Source organism: Epargyreus clarus, unplaced genomic scaffold (assembly GCF_041222505.1).
Source record: "Epargyreus clarus isolate Ecla_fem2 unplaced genomic scaffold, WU_Ecla_fem_2.2 ptg000010l, whole genome shotgun sequence".
In the NCBI taxonomy this organism is placed as follows: Eukaryota; Metazoa; Arthropoda; class Insecta; order Lepidoptera; family Hesperiidae; genus Epargyreus; species Epargyreus clarus.
In genome coordinates, this window is record NW_027332218.1 from 2,253,878 (window position 1) to 2,275,059 (window position 21,182).

The 21,182-nt window shown below is 35.9% G+C and overlaps 1 protein-coding gene across 1 annotated transcript; it reads left to right on the forward strand.

Annotated features, from left to right (window-relative positions):
* Window positions 1-568: 568 nt before the first annotated feature.
* LOC140745614 (uncharacterized) lies at window positions 569-4,197 on the forward strand. Its single transcript, XM_073077551.1, has 3 exons — window positions 569-1,170; window positions 2,450-2,657; window positions 4,180-4,197. The coding sequence occupies exons 1-3, from the start codon at window positions 569-571 to the stop codon at window positions 4,195-4,197; spliced, it is 828 nt and encodes a 275-aa protein (XP_072933652.1).
* Window positions 4,198-21,182: the final 16,985 nt, after the last annotated feature.

A 21,182-nucleotide genomic window follows, 5' to 3' on the forward strand; every position in this document is an offset into this window, starting at 1 on the left:
ACATTGTTTGCGATTATCATATCGACATGTTTCCCCTCGAATCCAAAAGATTTGTGGGTTAAGTATAGAGATGACATGTCTGAGGATGTTTTGCATCGTGTGCGCCGTCAAACTTTGAATCCTGCACTACAAATGACTGAAGAAATTTACAATGACACATTGATCATGATAGAAGATATGTGTTTATTGATGGCAAATAAAGTATTGTCGTGTTTGGGAATGACAGCACCCAATCGTCATATGCACGATGCATTAAACCACGAGTTGCAAAGAGAACATCAGTACGACATTGAAGCATTGGCCGAAACAGTTCGTACAAATGTTCCACAATTAAATCAACAACAAAGAATTGCGTACGACACTGATAGAAGCTGTGAACAGTGGATCTGGTGGAATTTATTTCCTTGATGCTCCCGGAGGAACCGGAAAAACGTTTTTAATTTCATTGCTTCTGGCGAGGATCAGATCGCGAAATGATGTTGCTCTAGCGTTGGCTTCATCTGGAATAGCTGCAACTCTGCTAGAAGGCGGGCGAACTGCACATTCTGCCTTGAAATTACCACTAAACATGCAAATCACCGAAACACCAATTTGCAACATCGCCAAAAATAGCGCAATGGCCAAGATCCTACAGGTATGCAAATTGATTGTTTGGGATGAATGCACAATGGCCCATAAGAGGTCACTGGAGGCACTGGACAGAACGTTGAAAGATCTTCGTGACAACCAAAATATTTTCGGTGGGGCCATGATTCTGTTGTCAGGTGATTTTCGTCAGACTCTTCCAGTTATTCCCCGATCAACTGTTGCTGATGAACTAAATGCATGCCTAAAATCATCAAATTTGTGGCAGTACGTAAAGACACTCCACTTAACAACTAACATGCGAGTATTTTTGCAACAAGATGAAACTGCAAATGTGTTTGCGAAGCAGTTGTTAGACATTGGAAATAATAAAGTTGCAGTGGACACCTCGACCGGATTCATCACATTACCTACAGATTTCTGTCACATCACAGACTCAAAAGTGGAGCTTATTCAGCGAGTTTTCCCAGATATAGCGCAAAAGTTCAATAACTATAATTGGCTGGGTGAACGAGCAATATTAGCAGCGAAAAATAAAGATGTCGAGGATCTTAATGCGACCATTCAGAATTTTCTTCCAGGACAGTTAGTTTCCTTCAAATCAGTCGACACCGTAATGAACCAGGATGACGTAATCAACTATCCCACTGAGTTCTTAAATTCACTGGAATTGCCTGGATTACCACCTCACAATTTGCAGTTAAAAGTAGGATCAGTTGTCATCATGCTGCGTAACATTAATCAACCTCGACTATGCAATGGAACAAGACTGGCTGTGAAAAGACTGATGAATAACGACATTGAGGCGACAATCATAAAAGGAAAATACAAAGGAGAGGATGTCTTGATACCGCGGATACCGATGATTCCAACGGACTTACCATTCGATTTTAAACGCTTACAATTTCCAGTACGTCTGGCCTTTGCGATGACCATAAATAAATCGCAAGGACAGTCGTTAGAAGTTTGTGGAATCAACTTGGAGTTTCCCTGTTTCGCGCATGGACAATTATACGTCGCGTGTTCGCGTGTCGGAAAACCGTCTTCTTTGTTTATTTACGCACCACAAAACAAAACAAAAAATATAGTTTATGAGAAAGCTTTAAATTAATTAACAGACTGTATTTTAACAGTGTGTGTCTGTGAATATCAAATTTAAACCTTATAAATAGCCAGTATTTCAGGAAAACTCTGTTTTCTAAGTAAGCAACATGATGTATCGAAAATAATAATAAAACTTCATGCTTTATTCAATAAATGCTTTTTTATTTAATACGGATTCAATTTGTTTGTTTTAAAATCATTTTATACAAAAGATTAGGTCTTTTATTTATCGATGAGGCAGTACGAAGTCTGCCGGGTCAGCTAGTATTTATATAAAATTGATCGTCAACTGAACTGTTTAACAGGTAAGAACAGTTTGTATGGGAAAACCAAATTGTCGTTTTTAGTATTTTCCTTGCAATTTTGTTATATTTTCTCATCGTTTATACCTTCCCAGGACTTCCACGAATATTTCAAGACTAAAATTTGTCAAATCGGTTCAGCCGTTCTCGAGTTTTAGCGAGACTAACGAACGGAAATTCATTTTTATTTATATAGATTGTAGAACTAATAGAAATATTACTTTTTTGAGAGTTTTGTATTACAAAAAGGATTATAAAGTTGGTGGCCAATATATTACAATTGTCCCTTAGAGGTTTTGTATAGGGAATGAGTGTTCAAAATACCACCGTTGTTCGTTCTTGGAGTATTACTTACATTATATTGTTTTATTTATTATTATGTAGGTTTTATTCATGATAATTGGTTTTCTTCTTTCAGAGTAATTAGTAATGGCTTCTAAAAGAATTTTATCCGACAGGGATCTTCAAAATATTTTAGAAAACTGGTCGGACATAGAATCAGACAATGACGATGAAGAATTTATTCCATCCCCACAACATGCGCTGGAAGAATTACCCTACGAGGACGTTATCGAGCGCCGACTGGAACAAATTTTTGAGGGTGGTTTAGAACTTAGTTCCGTCGCAGAAACAGAACACGCGACTGCATCAGAGGAGAGAGACATGGTGATAGATCTGAAGGCTGCCAATTTCTCTCTAAATTTGGATAAAGCTTCAAAGCCACATAGGACTTACCAGGACTGGAAAATGAAAAAAAGGATTCATAGCATCCCTCAGTTTACTTCTAAATTTTGCCCTAAAATATCTTATTCACATAAAAGTCAGCCAATTGATGTCTTCAGTAACCTTTTTCCAGATCTGTTGATAGATAATATTGTCATGGAGACTAATCGCTACGCGACTCAAAAATGCAGCAAGAACTTTCAACCAACGACTTCAGGTGAAATAAAAGCTTTTTTGGGTGTGATGATAATGATGGGTTTGCATCCACTACCGGATTTCGAGTTGTATTGGTCTACTGATCGGTTTTACAACAATCCAGACATTTCATCAACGTTTAGTCTAAACAGATTCAAAAAAAATTTAGAGAACTTGCATGTAAATAATAATGAAAACGAAGCTCCACGACACTCCGCAAACTTTGATAGGTTACATAAATTACGACCTATGATAGACCAACTGAATAAAATATTTATTGATCAAGTTGAAGAATCGAGCTAAACGCTCGATTCTTCAACTCAGTCGACGAGTGCATGGTGAAGTTCAAGGGCCGATCTTCAATGAAGCAGTATATGCCAATGAAACCCATCAAACGAGGGTATAGGGTACGGGCATATGGGCGGCGAGACATTTTATTATATATAATATTAATTTTTATAATGTTAATTTTAATTGTCAATGTGGAATTAATATTTAGATTAAAATATGGATGACTTCCGGTAGTACTTCAACACACTTTGTTAGTCATACCAAATAAATTATATGAATTATAATAATATTAAATATTTATTCTCGTATTTTTAAAACAATATTTTAAATATAATGTTATTTTATTAATAGTTAAATTTATTGTGAATCACGTCCCTTGTTATAGCAAAACAAGTGATGTGAGAGGGTAGTTCTTATACTGTTTGTCACTCGAGTAGTATTTAAGTCCACGCGCTGGTAGAGCGTGGTTCATTCGCATTTAATCAGTCGTGTAAGCCGTTACTCTGCCCGAATTGTAAATAAAAGTGAATAAAAGTGATTCTCATATTAAAGTCGTTTCGTTCAGTTTATTAATAAAGTGCGGTAGTGGGATATCGCCGACAGCAGCGGTTGGATGGACCTACGTGTCCACATGGTCATGATGGAGAGGAGATCAATGGTGACGTTTATTGGTTCGGGGCAATGGCGCGCACATTTGGCGCGCGTGTTTGATGATTTTCCTGGGATTGCTTTGAACGAAGCCTTAGGAAGCCATGCCGTTGGTAAAGCGTTTGACAGCCGTTGGATGCTTTGATTATGGCGGGACTGAACGTATGGAGCAGTGTAATTTTAGGGTGGATCCTGGTGTAGTATGACAGTCTATTTCATACGGGCGACACGTTGTCATTTTGATACTTATAACCACTTGGGTGGTCTATTGTTTTAATTTATTTCTATCTTGTAATTTTATAATGTTCACCTAATGTTTGAGTGTCCACAGGCTAAGAATCTACTATAGCTGCTTATTGGTGGTATTACAACGACACTGGACTTGTGTTGACCGCGAACGTACCGGAAAGGGGCCAATGTTACGGGTCGCTATAAGGCAGGATACTTTTTCACTCTGGTAAAACCAAGGCGGTGAGTTAGTAAGAGCCTTTTCGGTAAGTGACTTTATACTTTAATAAATATAGTTCAAAAAACGTGTCTATCTATTACGGTTTAAGAGATACAGCCCTGTGACTCACGAACAGACAGCGAAGGGTTTCGTTTTATCCTTCGAGTACGGAATCCTAAAAAATCATTCTACAAGATGGCATTATAGATATGTTTCAATACATTTGAGTTATAGGGAAATAAAATTATTATTTTCCAAAGCTTAAAATCGATCTAGTAACTTTGCCTGAACGCTCCATAAGGCGCTTTCTCTCGCCTCGGAAATCGTTAATCCTGAGGATATTGATAAGGACAATGGTACAAAAATGTTAAAATCGTGTATTCGTGGTGTTTGATAATACTTCAAAATTTTTAAACTGGACGTTCAAAGTGGATAGAAATCGGGCTCAAAGATTCCGTTACTGTTAGTACATACAAACTTACAACCCAAGCCAATAAAAGCGTGTTAAAAATTGAGGTACTTGACGGTTTATTAATAATTTGGCTACCAGTATTTGACCACTGTTTGGAAAGAATTTACTTACACGAATTACGAATTTTACGATTTTGCGGGTACACTCGTTATTTCTTATGAAAAATTTCTGAAGGTTGTCGTATTAATGCAATTTTAAGTCTACACGTTGCTCAATGGAGATTCTCTCTCTCTCTCTCTCTCTATAGTCGGTCCCTCAATGCTGAGGATCGTGACTTCTTTGCTTTATAGCGTCTTTCCAGAGATTGCGATTAGTGGCCTGGTGTATCGCCTCGCTAACCGGTATCTTTAGATGGTCCGATACCTGGTCTGACCATCGTTTTGGGCTGTGTCCTCTGGGTCTTTGCCCTCCACCTTGCCTGTCACCAGTAGCTTTTCTAGGTTGTCATTTCTTCGGGCTATATGACCGAAGTATTTAAGTATGCGGTGAAGGCACAGGCTGGAGAGACGTTGGGAATGCTCTAGGTGTAATTCTTTTAAGATGGATGCGTGGGTCCGGAAGGCTGTCCACGGGATTCTTAGCATTCGCCGCCAGCACCACATCTCAAATGCGTCCACTCTTTGTCTGTCTGCTACTTTCAGCGTCCAAGATTCCGATGCGTAGAGGAATATGGAAAAGACGAGCGTACGAACTAAGTGAACTTTTGTACGCTTAGTAATATTCCCGTCCTTCCAGACCCTGGTAAGTTGGTTCATTGCCGTTTTAGCCATACCGATGCGGCGTCGTATCTCAGTTTCGCAGTTTCCTTTATTATTAATGACTGACCCCAGGTATTGAAATTCCTTGACGATTTCGAAGTCGCTGAGCAGATTTGTTCGTTGTAGTGACTCAGAACGGTCGATCATCATAATTTTAGTTTTGCTCCTGTTTATCAAAAAAACAAAGTCCAAGCTTGTACTCTCAAGCCGATTCATTAGGCCCCTCATTTCTTTTTCTGATGAAGCGAATAGAGTTGTCTTCGGTAAAGGCTCAATAGATGTGTTTGTGATATGGGTTCAGCGAAGATACGATACCGTAGCGTTCAGTGGCGGTCGTGTTTGAAGTTAACGGTGTGTTGTACTGAGCAAGGTGAAAGTGATTTAGGTTAGAACATTTAAATTTTGGGTCCTTGATGAACTTCCAGATTCTGTCATTTTATTTTTCTACATACAAATAGGGTATATTACGGGGTAATTGGTGCTAAGCTGACTACATTCATTTAAAGTAGTTACAATAATGACTTGAGAACTTGAGTAAACATGTTGATCGGACTGTACAGAGGTTGTCGTGTAGCCGTAATATGCGGTGGGCAGGCAGCTATGGCGGAGGTCTAGTTTCAGTAGAAACTGTGTATTCATGTGAGTGGATTTGCGTTAATAAAAAGTAACAGGAGGTTACTGGGCTAGGCGTATCCATCGATCACATGTAGTGCTTAAATGTCTCGAAATATTTGATGTATTTGGTCTAAGTAATTTTAGTAATTAGAAGTAATTGGTCAGCTAAGCTCTTGAGTTTATAAAAAAAAAGAGAAAAAAAAAAATATAATAATAATTCGTTTGAATTTATTTTACGCGTTTGAGTTTAATGTTAAGGGACTAATTCTTTTGTTTAAATGGTGTTGTAGAAAACGTGGAATCTTATAAAGACAATGCGACCGATCGATTTTGTGTAAAATTTTGTTTAAATAGAAAAGTGATAGTAATGTAAAAGAGGTCGAAATTGAGTACGGTTGTATTGTGCGTTGAGAGATTCATATGATTTGAAATAAACTATTCATCATTAGTTTTTTAGTTTTAGCGTGGCGAATAACCTTAATACGAGTTAATCAGGATTGGCCGAGCGGAAATTCTAATATTCGACGTTTGTTTTTCTGCCTTACAGGAACAGCACACGAGGACGTTTGACTTGTCACCATGGCCATGCCGCGGATGGCCAGTGGAGGGTTGGTTCGAGTGCGCTAAGTAAGAGATGGCACTAGCTGGAGAGACATCAGGGGCGGTTTGTCGATACCTGGTGCAAGTGAGTGGTCGGGGAGCGCGTGGTCCTTGGATGCCACAACGCCACAATTTGGACCGCCGAACCTTCATGTCTATTTTTTCTAACAAATTATTTTCGTCTTTTTAAAAAAAAAAAAGAGATGCTTATGGGCGGATGATCTTGTAAATGAGAACTTTGAAACAATTTGTAACTACGCTTTATTTATTTCCTTTCCGCATTTCCTTTCCCTGACGCTGGCTGATCACCATGCGTTTCCTTTTCCCGGTCTTGGAGGCTAGATCCCAGGATGGGTGATGCCTGATTTGTGTGTTGGCTAGATCCTTGGAGAGGTGATGCCGTTTTGTGTGGTGGCTAGACCCCAGGATGGGTGATGCCTGATGTGTGTGTTGACTATGTTATATTTATTGTGGGTTTATTACGCTTTATTTATTTACTTTCCGCATTTCCTTTCCCTGACGCTGGCTGGCCACCATGCGTTTCCTTTTCCCGGTCTTGGAGGCTAGATCCCAGGATGGGTGATGCCTGATGAGTGTGTGAACTGTTATATTTATTGTGGGTTTCCTTTTTTAACGCCGACAATTGCGCAGAGAGCGCGCTGAATCAGTATGGTCGTATGGGCGGTGAGGCATTTTATAACTATGTTATATTTATTTTGGGTTTATTTTTGTAACACCAGAATTGCGCAGAGAGCGCGCTGAGTCAGTATGGCCGTATGGGCGGCGAGACATTTTATTATATATAATATTAATTTTTATAATGTTAATTTTAATTGTCAATGTGGAATTAATATTTAGATTAAAATATGGATGACTTCCGGTAGTACTTCAACACACTTTGTTAGTCATACCAAATAAATTATATGAATTATAATAATATTAAATATTTATTCTCGTATTTTTAAAACAATATTTTAAATATAATGTTATTTTATTAATAGTTAAATTTATTGTGAATCACGTCCCTTGTTATAGCAAAACAAGTGATGTGAGAGGGTAGTTCTTATACTGTTTGTCACTCGAGTAGTATTTAAGTCCACGCGCTGGTAGAGCGTGGTTCATTCGCATTTAATCAGTCGTGTAAGCCGTTACTCTGCCCGAATTGTAAATAAAAGTGAATAAAAGTGATTCTCATATTAAAGTCGTTTCGTTCAGTTTATTAATAAAGTGCGGTAGTGGGATATCGCCGACAGGCACGTTGTGATGCACGGACCGGATATTTATATTCCTTCGAAATATACACAGGAAAAACTGAAACGTTAGATGATGCGGGATTGGGTTTTACAGTAGTAACAAATTTATGCCAAAATGTACCACGAGGTTCATTAGTTACTTTTGACAATTTCTTCACAAGTTGCAAATTGATGGATGTTTTATATGATAATGGCATCTACTCAATTGGGACTGTAAGAAAAATCCGAAAAGGTTTACCTATGTTCATAAAAGAGACACCTAAAGATAAGAGGGAAAAATTGTCTAAAAATGAGTTTTGTAGCTTGGTAAGTGAGCCATTGGTAGCTATAAAGTGGCTAGACACGAAGGAAGTTACAGTTCTTACATCAGCACATTATCCAACTGATGTCACAAGTATAAAGAGAACACAAAAAGATGGTTCGAAAAAAGACATTTTCTGCCCGAAAGCCATAGCCGATTATACTTATTGTATGGGTGGCGTAGATCATTTCGATCACTTCCGTTCCTCCTATCCCACAGGCAGAAAATCGCGTAAATTTTGGATGCGTCTCTTTTTCTTTCTACTTGATGCCGCCATAATAAATTCATATATTATTTATCTTACTAAACAAACCCAGCGCGATTCTTCCCATAGAGAATTTCGATTACGACTTGCTAGATCGCTAATTGGAGACTTTACTAGCAAAAAGCAGCGGCAAATTATTTTTAAAAACAAGAAAGGTGGGAATTTTGGAGTCCCGGATGAGGTTCGCCTCCAAAGTGTAGGTATGCATTTCCCAGAACCGCAAGGCACCTACACACGGTGTAAATTTTGTTCTACGAAAAAAGAGAGCAAACGATCTAATATAAAATGTTCACATTGTGGAGTTGCGTTATGTGTAAAAGGCTGTTTTCGTAAATTTCACTTAGCTGAAAACATACTCTGATATATTTTTTTTAATTTTTTCTGTTATTTTTCATCTTATACTATAATAAAACTATTTTAACAAATCTTAATGTGTATTTTCTTTAACCGTACAATGGCGACATAATAGCCACTATCTGAAAATAATTGTAACCTTTACCAGACAATGGCAACATACTGTCCACCTAAAAAAAGTATATATAACTTCTTCTTATTTGTATAATTGTGCAGAATTAACAGTAAACTCATTTATGATTAACTTACGAGCTCGCATCCGATTAAGGGTTAAGGGCACTAAATGTCCAAACTGGCGAAAGACCCGAAAGCATTTTTAAAGTCGCCTATACTTCCGCCAATATCTAAAAGGGAAAAGACATTGTTATGGCATTAAATTATATATATTAGCTGACATGCATGGGATTGTACAAAAAATACACATTTATGCTGGTTCTCACCCACAAGAGGGTGGGTGGGTCAACCCACGAACGAGATGGAAGAGCCATCGACTTCCCCTACAACGACAAAGCAGCAGAAGAGATCAACAGAACAACCAATGGCACAAATAAATCCTCTCCTTGGAAAGTCATCGCTGAGCATACGGGAACACGAAGAACGCATTATCATATCATTTATATCGGCACAGCCAAAAACTGGGGTAATAATTCAAAACTTGGTAAGGTTATAAGATAAAAAAAAATACAAATGTAGTTTAACTACATGTATTAAGTGTCTTCTGGAGTACATTTTTACCGGCAATAATCGCACTACATATAGAACAACGCAAGTGATTACGAGGTTGCAAAATGCATCGCTCATCGACTTGAAACTAACGCGAACGAACAAAATGCCCCTGCAAGTGCCGAAGGGGGAAGAAACATATTTCAAATACAAGGCACAACACTAACCGTCCCTGACGCAAGAATGGATAGAGGCAATCCTAACACCAATAAAGGCTTACTATGGAATTCCAACAACGAAATGTCTAATTTCGACGAACAAACAAATGAACTTGGTAATGAACAAACAGAATACCATTCAACAAGGGAGACAACGAAAATGGGAAATAAATTAAAGCAATACGCTCATTGCACAACAAAATCAAAACATTGTGCTGCACCTATGTCAAAAGAAAGCTTTTGACAAAAGAAAAGCTCAGAAACTTTTATGCGGAACACCTCAAGGGATTGCCATTCAATTTACTAAAGGATTTCACGAACAACTTAAAACAGCAATATCAATTGCAAAGACACTAGTATTCAGGAAACCAATAAACAAAGACTCCTAGCAAAATAATTTTTAACAAAAAAATACAACCGACTTCTATGTCACTACAAAGTAAAAAATAATTGAAATAAATGTTGGTTTAGTACATATTTCTGAAGTCGGCGCTCAATATATTTCGTTGGATAACGATGTAAATAGCGTGTTTAATATGAGCGCCGACTCCACTTATCAATTTTTGAAAAACACTTCACACTTTTTCCACAATTACTGTTCCTAATTGATTCCTACTATATATTCTACTTTTTAGTTGATTTTATCATAAAAGCGTGTTTTTTAGTTTTTTGAAATATATATATTTTATTATTTTTTAGTATTTGTTGTTATAGCGACTATCATTATGCATCGTCTGTAAAAAAATCAAGTGTCTATCTATTACGGTTTAAGAGATAAAGCTCTGTGACTCACGAACAGACAGCGGAGGGTTTTGTTTTATCCTTTGAGTACGGAATCCTAAAAATCATTCTACAAGATGGCATTATATATATGTTTCAATACATTTGAGTTATATGGAAATAACACTATTATTTTTCAAAACTAAAAATCAATCTAGTAACTTTGCCTGAACTTTCCTAAGGCGCTTTCTCTCGCCTGGAAAATCGTTAATCCTGAGGATGTTGATAAGGACATGTTGATAATGGTACAAAATTATTAAAATCGTGTATTGTTATCGGTTTTTGATAATTTTTCAAAATTTTGATTTAAACTGAACGGTCAAAGTGGATAGAAATCGGGTTCAAAGATTCCGTTACTGTTTAGTGCATACATACATACCTACATACAACCCAAGCTAATAAAAGCGTGTTCATTAAAAAAGGAGTAAAGATCTGAGGATTATTTATGTGAATGTAGTAATTAATCTAAGGTAATTGTTGACTAATGCATAATTATTAACAATTTTTACAAAAATATTTTGACTATGATGTAGTTGATTACACATTCAATTACATTATTAATTCACTTGATATAGCTTTAAGCAATTTCGTCACTGCAACGTTAGAAATATTAGACGTATATTTTTATCCACACACAATAATTCCTGGTTGAATTTTGTGAATAGTATGAGTGGTGGTATGATCAACTAATATTTCTACTTCATATTTTTGATTTAATTTAGCATTAATTATTGGTCGTCATTTCGTTATCATCTGTGTCAGTTAATTAATTTTGTCGTAATTCAATAACGTTTCGTTAAAACGGCAATTCTAAAGAAATAAATAAATATAGCTCACGAAACCCAAATAAACTCGCAGTACCACCATCAAGACTGGCTATGTGTGGGTCAGGACCCTACTCCATGTGTGTAAAAATTTATAATAAAATTCCGAAAGATATTCAAAACGAAGACTTGGGTACAATTTAAACTTAACTAAAAAGACTTTTAATCACCAAATTTTATTATTACAAGAGTTTTTCAAATGACTTCCTTTATTTAATCTTAACCAAATTGGCAATTAAATAATATTATTTACATAACAGACATTGAAATTCTGAACTATACAAATACATAATTAACTAATTAACTATTATGATTATTACGTTATATTAATTCTTTAAAATAATTGACATTGTATAATTAATTCTATCTTGACTATGTTACAATTGATATAATTATTACTATTAATTTAAAAATATTTGTTTAATAATGATAGAGATATTTCGGTGTTAAAAAATAAAATTGTAAATATTATATTGCAATACCCCAGCAGGGTGCATGCTTCCACTATATTTAATTTGTAAGATCTATGATCATAAGCATGAGCAATAAAGAATTTGAATTTGAAAATTTAACAAATATATTTAAAATAATTTCATTTCTTCTCTCCATTCCTGCAACTTCCGCTTTTACAGAAATATTTTTTCCGTCAGGAATGTGAAATGGAGAGAAGAAAGAAATAAAGCATCTGTTAATTTAATCAAAAATGAGTTGTTAATTTACTTTAATATAGATCTAAATTGCTCGGATGCCTATAATTATTTAAAAAATAATGGAACCTTGATGGCCAAAGCGAGAAGTAATAATAAATACTCATTGAAAAATAAATAATGATTGAAAATAGATGTGTAGTACTTTTTTTCCTGAATTTGCCAAAAGTACTATATTTTTATGATTTAAAAAAAATACTATTTTTCTTCAAAAAAAAGGTGGCAACCCTATTCCCCACTAGTGCAATGTAATGCTTAAGACCACACCAAGCTCGTATGCAGAGCCGAAACAAACATGCAACTGCTGCGAAGAGGCCCACACATGGGAAAAGTGCCCGGACAGACTGGGACATCAAGCATCAGCCTGCATAAATTGTCAGCAGGCAACAGCAACTTGGACTATTGTTTCTCTTATATTGATATACTAGCCGTTACCCGCCCGCTTCGCGTGGCATAAAATACATGCCAAGTAAAAGAAATATTAAATTGTGTTATCTAGCTGCCTAATTATTTATCATGAACGGATTTTACGAAATCAACACACCGTTAACTACTTAGGGTCTTATCGATTTATATGAATTAAAATAATAAATAATATTTACATTATTATTTACAGTATTATAATTATTTATAATTCATTGTAATAAAATAATCTTTTTTTTTTTATTTTATGACAGAAATCTTTCCATCGAGCCTTACATGACGCCTTTACGTTTTTTTATGAATTTATGAAGATAATGGAGAAGCTGAGTAATGAAAAGGTTCAAAGAATGGTCAAGCAGCAACAGTTAAAAGCCGAATGGAAAAATAAAAATATTGTAAACAATTAATTAGTCATATTATTTTAATGTCAAAATTAAAATTTACATTTTTATTTAAAAAAAAAAGTATAAATTTCGAAGTATTTATTCTTGGTTGTTTAACAGGACGAAACAAAAAATCGTTTCAAAATTTGATCTATTCCAGCTGTTAATTAAATATTTTTACTTTTTTTTTATTTTTATTTTACACCGTGCATTTTTTCTAAGGGCATTATTCCCGAACTCTATTCCAGCCTAGTTTCAAAGTTCTAAAATAATTATTATTTACTCTATTCCATAGGAACCGTCCATGTTATATGCGGCCTTACATACAGTGGTTCTTTCCAGGGTAGCTGGCTAGGCGGTTAGAGCTCCCATTCTTGCTGCCCGCAACTCCCGAAGTCCCCCTTTAGTCTCGTACGACAGGCAGGGGATACTGTAGCCCTGTTCTAGCCCAAAAATTTTAATCCAAGGTCTATGTGTCTATCACATAACCATCACTAATCCACGCATAACCACAACCATACCCCACGGCAGGACAAAATGTTGGCACGCAGTGAGTCCAAAGTAGTTGCGATGGACCTAATCAGTATACCAAAATTACGCATTATCATATATGAAATTTGCACCCGTCCACGTTGTCGTGTATTTGTCTGAATAGACGTTATCTGAAATTTTACGTTTCTAACTTCGAACTTAAAAGATTCCCGTATATATACATATAACACTTCTTTTACCTCCTTAGTAGAATTTCAAAAACATTCCTATGTACATATGTATCAATAAATACTTTATCATCAAATTTCTGAAAGCTAATTCAACACCTGCGGTCGGCAAGCCGACACCCACGGGTGGTGTATGGCCCGCGACTTTTCCTTGTGGCCCGCGGGTCTGCGCGTTACTAATAATTTACCAAGTGCAAGTCCAACCCGCACCTTGAGCATTCCGTACAACTAAAATTTTTATTTACACATTTTGTGAAAGTTTCAACTGTCTACTTCTACCGGTTTAAAAGTTAGTTGGAAAAATATCGAATAGCAGTTTGTTGTATGGGGACCCCTTTTTTTATTTTTAGTATTTGTTGTTATAGCGGCCACCGTTATGCATCCTCTGTAAGAATTTCAAATCTATATATATAAAAGAGATTTCCACGTATATAGTCACTCATCACGATATCTCTGGAACCATTAGAGCTAAAGACTTGAAATTTGGTAGGAATATTCTTTTCACCGAGTAGAGGTCAGCTAAGAACGGATTTTACGAAATTCCACCGTTAAGGGGGTTAAATGGGGGTTGGAAGTTAATATGAAAGTCCGTCAGTTTTAAAGCAAACTAGATGAAAATTGGTATTTAGCTTTCTGATTTAAAGTAATAAAAATCTAATCTAAGGGTTTTTCCAAAATCAACCCTAAAGGTGGTTAAATAGGGGTTGACAGGTTATTTTAAATTTTGCCATTTTGGAAGCCAGCACTATGAAAGTTAGCCATTGCTTTGCTGGTTAGATATAAAATAACTTTAGTTCTACCGTTTTTGGAAAATCAACCCCTATGTGGGTTAAATAAGGGTTGTAAGTTTGTATAGAATTCCCCCAGTTTTGATGTAAACGCTATCAAAATCGGTATTTAGGTTTTCGATTAAAAATAATTAAATACCTATTTCACCATTTTTGGAAAATCAACCCTTAAGTTGGTAAAATAAGGGTTAACAGCTTATTTTAAAATTTGCCAATTTGAAAGCCAGCACTATGTAAGTTAGCCATTGGCTCACTGGTTAGCTACAGTGGAACTATAATTCTACCGTTTAGAAAATGAACCCTTATTTGGGTTAAATAAGGGTTGTAAGTTTGTATGAGAGTCCCCCAGTTTTGATGTAAACTGTATAAAAATCGGTATCTGGGTTTCGATAGAAAATAATTAATCATCTATTTCATTGTTTTTGGAAAATCATCCCTTAAGTTCGTTAAATGGGGGTTGTAATTTTATTTCAAACTCCGTTAATTCGGAAGCAAGGACTATAAAAACTTGCATTTGGCTTTCCTGTTAGAAATAATAGAACTTTTTAACACCATTTATGGAAAATCTACCCTCAAGAGGGTAAAATAGGGGTTGTAAGTTTGTATGAAAGTCCTCCAGTTTTAATGTAAACTGTATAAAAATCGGTATTTGGGTTTTCGATAGAAAATAATTAAACACCTATACCATTATTTTTGAAAAATCATCCCTTAAGGTCGTTAAATGGGGGTTGGAATTTCATTTCAAACTCCGTTAATTCGGGAGCGACCACTATGAAAAATTATCATTACAATCAATGAAGCATCTGAGTCACGGTTTTTTTTAGATTTTTAGATTAACCCTTAAGACTGCTATAGAAGGGTGTATGCATTATGCCTTTCTGTTTACACATCTGTTTCAGCATTTTAGCAACTCAACAATCAACCACCATTAGGGTACTATTTTTTTTATACTATAAAAGTAGACGACGAGCATGCAGTCCACCTGATGGTAAGTGGCTATGGACATCTGTAATCAACCCCAGATAGGATTAGATATTCCTACCTGAGGTCAGCCACAGATGCGCCGCTACCCCTGAGGACTAAGTTGGAACGCCTCGGAAAAGTCTGTCTCCCTTACCACACCCTTAAAAACGGAACACAGCAGCGCCTAACACTGCTGTTATTAGGTAGAAATAGGTGTGGCGGTGGTGCCGCCGGAGTCGAACCACAAAGGGTTCTACCACCTTTAGAAACCTATAAGTAAAGGAAGATTCTTTAAAAACCGTTGTTGAAGTTACTTCCTATGGCGTGTCTGGAAAAAGAACAGAGTGCAGAGAGGTTTAGTGTAGGGTGAAATTCCACGGGCCATCGTAACATATATTTTTAACATGGGAATGTATTACGCGTGTTGAAGTGCACATCGACGGTTTTTTAGGGTTCCGTACATAAAGGATAAAAACGGAACTCTATTACTAAGACTTCACTGTCTGTCCGTCTGTCCGTGTGTCACAGGGCTCTATCTCTGGAACCGTAATAGATAGACATTTGAAATTCTTACAGAGGATGCATAACGGTGGCCGCTATAACAACAAATACTAAAAATAAAAAAAGGGGTCCCCATACAACAAACTGCTATTCGATATTTTTCCAACTAACTTTTAAACCGGTAGAAGTAGACAGTTGAAACTTTCACAAAATGTGTAAATAAAAATTTTAGTTGTACGGAATGCTCAAGGTGCGGGTTGGACTTGCACTTGGTAAATTATTAGTAACGCGCAGACCCGCGGGCCACAAGGAAAAGTCGCGGGCCATACACCACCCGTGGGTGTCGGCTTGCCGACCGCAGGTGTTGAATTAGCTTTCAGAAATTTGATGATAAAGTATTTATTGATACATATGTACATAGGAATGTTTTTGAAATTCTACTAAGGAGGTAAAAGAAGTGTTATATGTATATATACGGGAATCTTTTAAGTTCGAAGTTAGAAACGTAAAATTTCAGATAACGTCTATTCAGACAAATACACGACAACGTGGACGGGTGCAAATTTCATATATGATAATGCGTAATTTTGGTATACTGATTAGGTCCATCGCAACTACTTTGGACTCACTGCGTGCCAACATTTTGTCCTGCCGTGGGGTATGGTTGTGGTTATGCGTGGATTAGTGATGGTTATGTGATAGACACATAGACCTTGGATTAAAATTTTTGGGCTAGAACAGGGCTACAGTATCCCCTGCCTGTCGTACGAGACTAAAGGGGGACTTCGGGAGTTGCGGGCAGCAAGAATGGGAGCTCTAACCGCCTAGCCAGCTACCCTGGAAAGAACCACTGTATGTAAGGCCGCATATAACATGGACGGTTCCTATGGAATAGAGTAAATAATAATTATTTTAGAACTTTGAAACTAGGCTGGAATAGAGTTCGGGAATAATGCCCTTAGAAAAAATGCACGGTGTAAAATAAAAATAAAAAAAAAGTAAAAATATTTAATTAACAGCTGGAATAGATCAAATTTTGAAACGATTTTTTGTTTCGTCCTGTTAAACAACCAAGAATAAATACTTCGAAATTTATACTTTTTTTTTTAAATAAAAATGTAAATTTTAATTTTGACATTAAAATAATATGACTAATTAATTGTTTACAATATTTTTATTTTTCCATTCGGCTTTTAACTGTTGCTGCTTGACCATTCTTTGAACCTTTTCATTACTCAGCTTCTCCATTATCTTCATAAATTCATAAAAAAACGTAAAGGCGTCATGTAAGGCTCGATGGAAAGATTTCTGTCATAAAATAAAAAAAAAAAGATTATTTTATTACAATGAATTATAAATAATTATAATACTGTAAATAATAATGTAAATATTATTTATTATTTTAATTCATATAAATCGATAAGACCCTAAGTAGTTAACGGTGTGTTGATTTCGTAAAATCCGTTCATGATAAATAATTAGGCAGCTAGATAACACAATTTAATATTTCTTTTACTTGGCATGTATTTTATGCCACGCGAAGCGGGCGGGTAACGGCTAGTGTCTATCTATTACGGTTCCAGAGATAGAGCCCTGTGACACACGGACAGACGGACAGACAGTGAAGTCTTAGTAATAGAGTTCCGTTTTTATCCTTTATGTACGGAACCCTAAAAAACCGTCGATGTGCACTTCAACACGCGTAATACATTCCCATGTTAAAAATATATGTTACGATGGCCCGTGGAATTTCACCCTACACTAAACCTCTCTGCACTCTGTTCTTTTTCCAGACACGCCATAGGAAGTAACTTCAACAACGGTTTTTAAAGAATCTTCCTTTACTTATAGGTTTCTAAAGGTGGTAGAACCCTTTGTGGTTCGACTCCGGCGGCACCACCGCCACACCTATTTCTACCTAATAACAGCAGTGTTAGGCGCTGCTGTGTTCCGTTTTTAAGGGTGTGGTAAGGGAGACAGACTTTTCCGAGGCGTTCCAACTTAGTCCTCAGGGGTAGCGGCGCATCTGTGGCTGACCTCAGGTAGGAATATCTAATCCTATCTGGGGTTGATTACAGATGTCCATAGCCACTTACCATCAGGTGGACTGCATGCTCGTCGTCTACTTTTATAGTATAAAAAAAATAGTACCCTAATGGTGGTTGATTGTTGAGTTGCTAAAATGCTGAAACAGATGTGTAAACAGAAAGGCATAATGCATACACCCTTCTATAGCAGTCTTAAGGGTTAATCTAAAAATCTAAAAAAAACCGTGACTCAGATGCTTCATTGATTGTAATGATAATTTTTCATAGTGGTCGCTCCCGAATTAACGGAGTTTGAAATGAAATTCCAACCCCCATTTAACGACCTTAAGGGATGATTTTTCAAAAATAATGGTATAGGTGTTTAATTATTTTCTATCGAAAACCCAAATACCGATTTTTATACAGTTTACATTAAAACTGGAGGACTTTCATACAAACTTACAACCCCTATTTTACCCTCTTGAGGGTAGATTTTCCATAAATGGTGTTAAAAAGTTCTATTATTTCTAACAGGAAAGCCAAATGCAAGTTTTTATAGTCCTTGCTTCCGAATTAACGGAGTTTGAAATAAAATTACAACCCCCATTTAACGAACTTAAGGGATGATTTTCCAAAAACAATGAAATAGATGATTAATTATTTTCTATCGAAACCCAGATACCGATTTTTATACAGTTTACATCAAAACTGGGGGACTCTCATACAAACTTACAACCCTTATTTAACCCAAATAAGGGTTCATTTTCTAAACGGTAGAATTATAGTTCCACTGTAGCTAACCAGTGAGCCAATGGCTAACTTACATAGTGCTGGCTTTCAAATTGGCAAATTTTAAAATAAGCTGTTAACCCTTATTTTACCAACTTAAGGGTTGATTTTCCAAAAATGGTGAAATAGGTATTTAATTATTTTTAATCGAAAACCTAAATACCGATTTTGATAGCGTTTACATCAAAACTGGGGGAATTCTATACAAACTTACAACCCTTATTTAACCCACATAGGGGTTGATTTTCCAAAAACGGTAGAACTAAAGTTATTTTATATCTAACCAGCAAAGCAATGGCTAACTTTCATAGTGCTGGCTTCCAAAATGGCAAAATTTAAAATAACCTGTCAACCCCTATTTAACCACCTTTAGGGTTGATTTTGGAAAAACCCTTAGATTAGATTTTTATTACTTTAAATCAGAAAGCTAAATACCAATTTTCATCTAGTTTGCTTTAAAACTGACGGACTTTCATATTAACTTCCAACCCCCATTTAACCCCCTTAACGGTGGAATTTCGTAAAATCCGTTCTTAGCTGACCTCTACTCGGTGAAAAGAATATTCCTACCAAATTTCAAGTCTTTAGCTCTAATGGTTCCAGAGATATCGTGATGAGTGACTATATACGTGGAAATCTCTTTTATATATATAGATAATGAATTATGTCATTTTACTCATATAAATAATAATTAAATAATCGTAACAGTTTTATAAGTTAAGGTAGATTTTAATGTAACTTAATATTTAATTTTAATTTTTACGCCACAATGTGGCAAATGTGAGACTGTGATCATTATGATTGTAACAAATGTAACCAACACCAAATTGTAACAAATGTAATATAAAAAGGAAAATCATATCTATGTTACCCAAAATTATAAAATTGAAATTTTTTTTAAAAATACAGGATGTATCTGTTTATATTATTAAAAATAACTCAATGACAAGTGAATTTTCTTCTGTTCTAGAAGGCATATAGCTGGAGAGAGATGCCCCTTTATACAGGCCCCTACTGCTAATAGGTTGGGCATATTACTTTAGTTTGGAAGAAAAACTTAGTAGGAAGAATCAGACTGGTGAAGCCAACAAGGTTACTCCTAATTCAGATACAGAAGGAATGATGAGATTTTATGTGCTCAAAAGGAACATTAAAAAGTGGGTTTTTTAATGTTCCTTGTGGACCTGTTAATCAATGGAGTAAAACATGTCATGGAAGTTGATTCAGGGGTTTCATGAACAATAATCAGAGGAAGCTTTTGGGAAATTGTGTACCTCTGTACCCTACAAATGTGAAATTAGTGACATGGACTAGTGACACTTTAAAAGTAAGAGTAGCATGTACAAGTTAAATTGGGAAATAACGAGCACAATGTTGCATTGATACGAGCATGCAGTCCACCTGATGGTAAGTGACTACTGCCGCCCATGAACATCTGTAATCAATCCCAGATAGAATTAGATATTCCTACCTGAGGTCAGTCAGAGATACACCGCTACCCTTGAGGACTAAGCTGCAACGCCTCGGAAAAGTATGTCTCCTGTACCACAACCTTCAAAACGGAACACAGCAGTGCCTAATACTGCTGTTGTTAGACAGAAATAGGTGTGGTGGTAGTGCCTCCGGAGTGGAACCACAAAGGGTTCTACCACCTTCAGAATAAACCATCATACCAGGTGAATAGGAGTTGAGAAAAGTTCAGCCATATTCTTCTGTTGAAAGAAACAGTTTGTTATGTCTATCACCCCACTATCACATTCACATTATATGAAATTTATAAAAAAAATGGTAGTTTTATTTCCTTTGTAACCCATACATACTTAGTTATATTTGATATTGACTAATATTCAATAATAGTAAGAAATCCTATTATAGTCGTCACAATTTAATAGGCCCATTTTGACCATGTAACAGGTAAAGCTTGCGGCTTCAAAGCATTCGGAAGAAACCATAATCAATTAACTTTCAAATAATCGAAACTTAGAATTACCAATAACTAATTATTCATCACTTTTTCATCATAACAACAATAAAATAATCAAGACTTTATTTCTTAGGGAATAATAAAACACAGTTAAGAGTGTCTGAGTGATACCTTATTTTCTAAATATGATTAAATTCTCATATTACACTATAATTTATGTTCTTTTCTACACTATAATTTAGAAAAATATTTCATAAATATTATGTTTACAAAATATAAAGTAATCTATACACTACGATGTGGGGTTGTAATCGATTTGTCGTAAAGTTCTGTTTCTTTGGTTATCGATTTGTATGTGACATGCTTAGAGCCGAGCGATGGCATGTGCCAAAATGGGCCTATTAAATTGTGACGACTATAGGACCAAGAATAAATGTTTTCTTGGCTCTCATAGGACACTTAATAATGCAATTCAAACATTCATCATAAAAGATTATGAGCATTCCACAATTTGCGAGGTAGTGAGTTATGTGGTTCACACATAATATGCATCAAAATA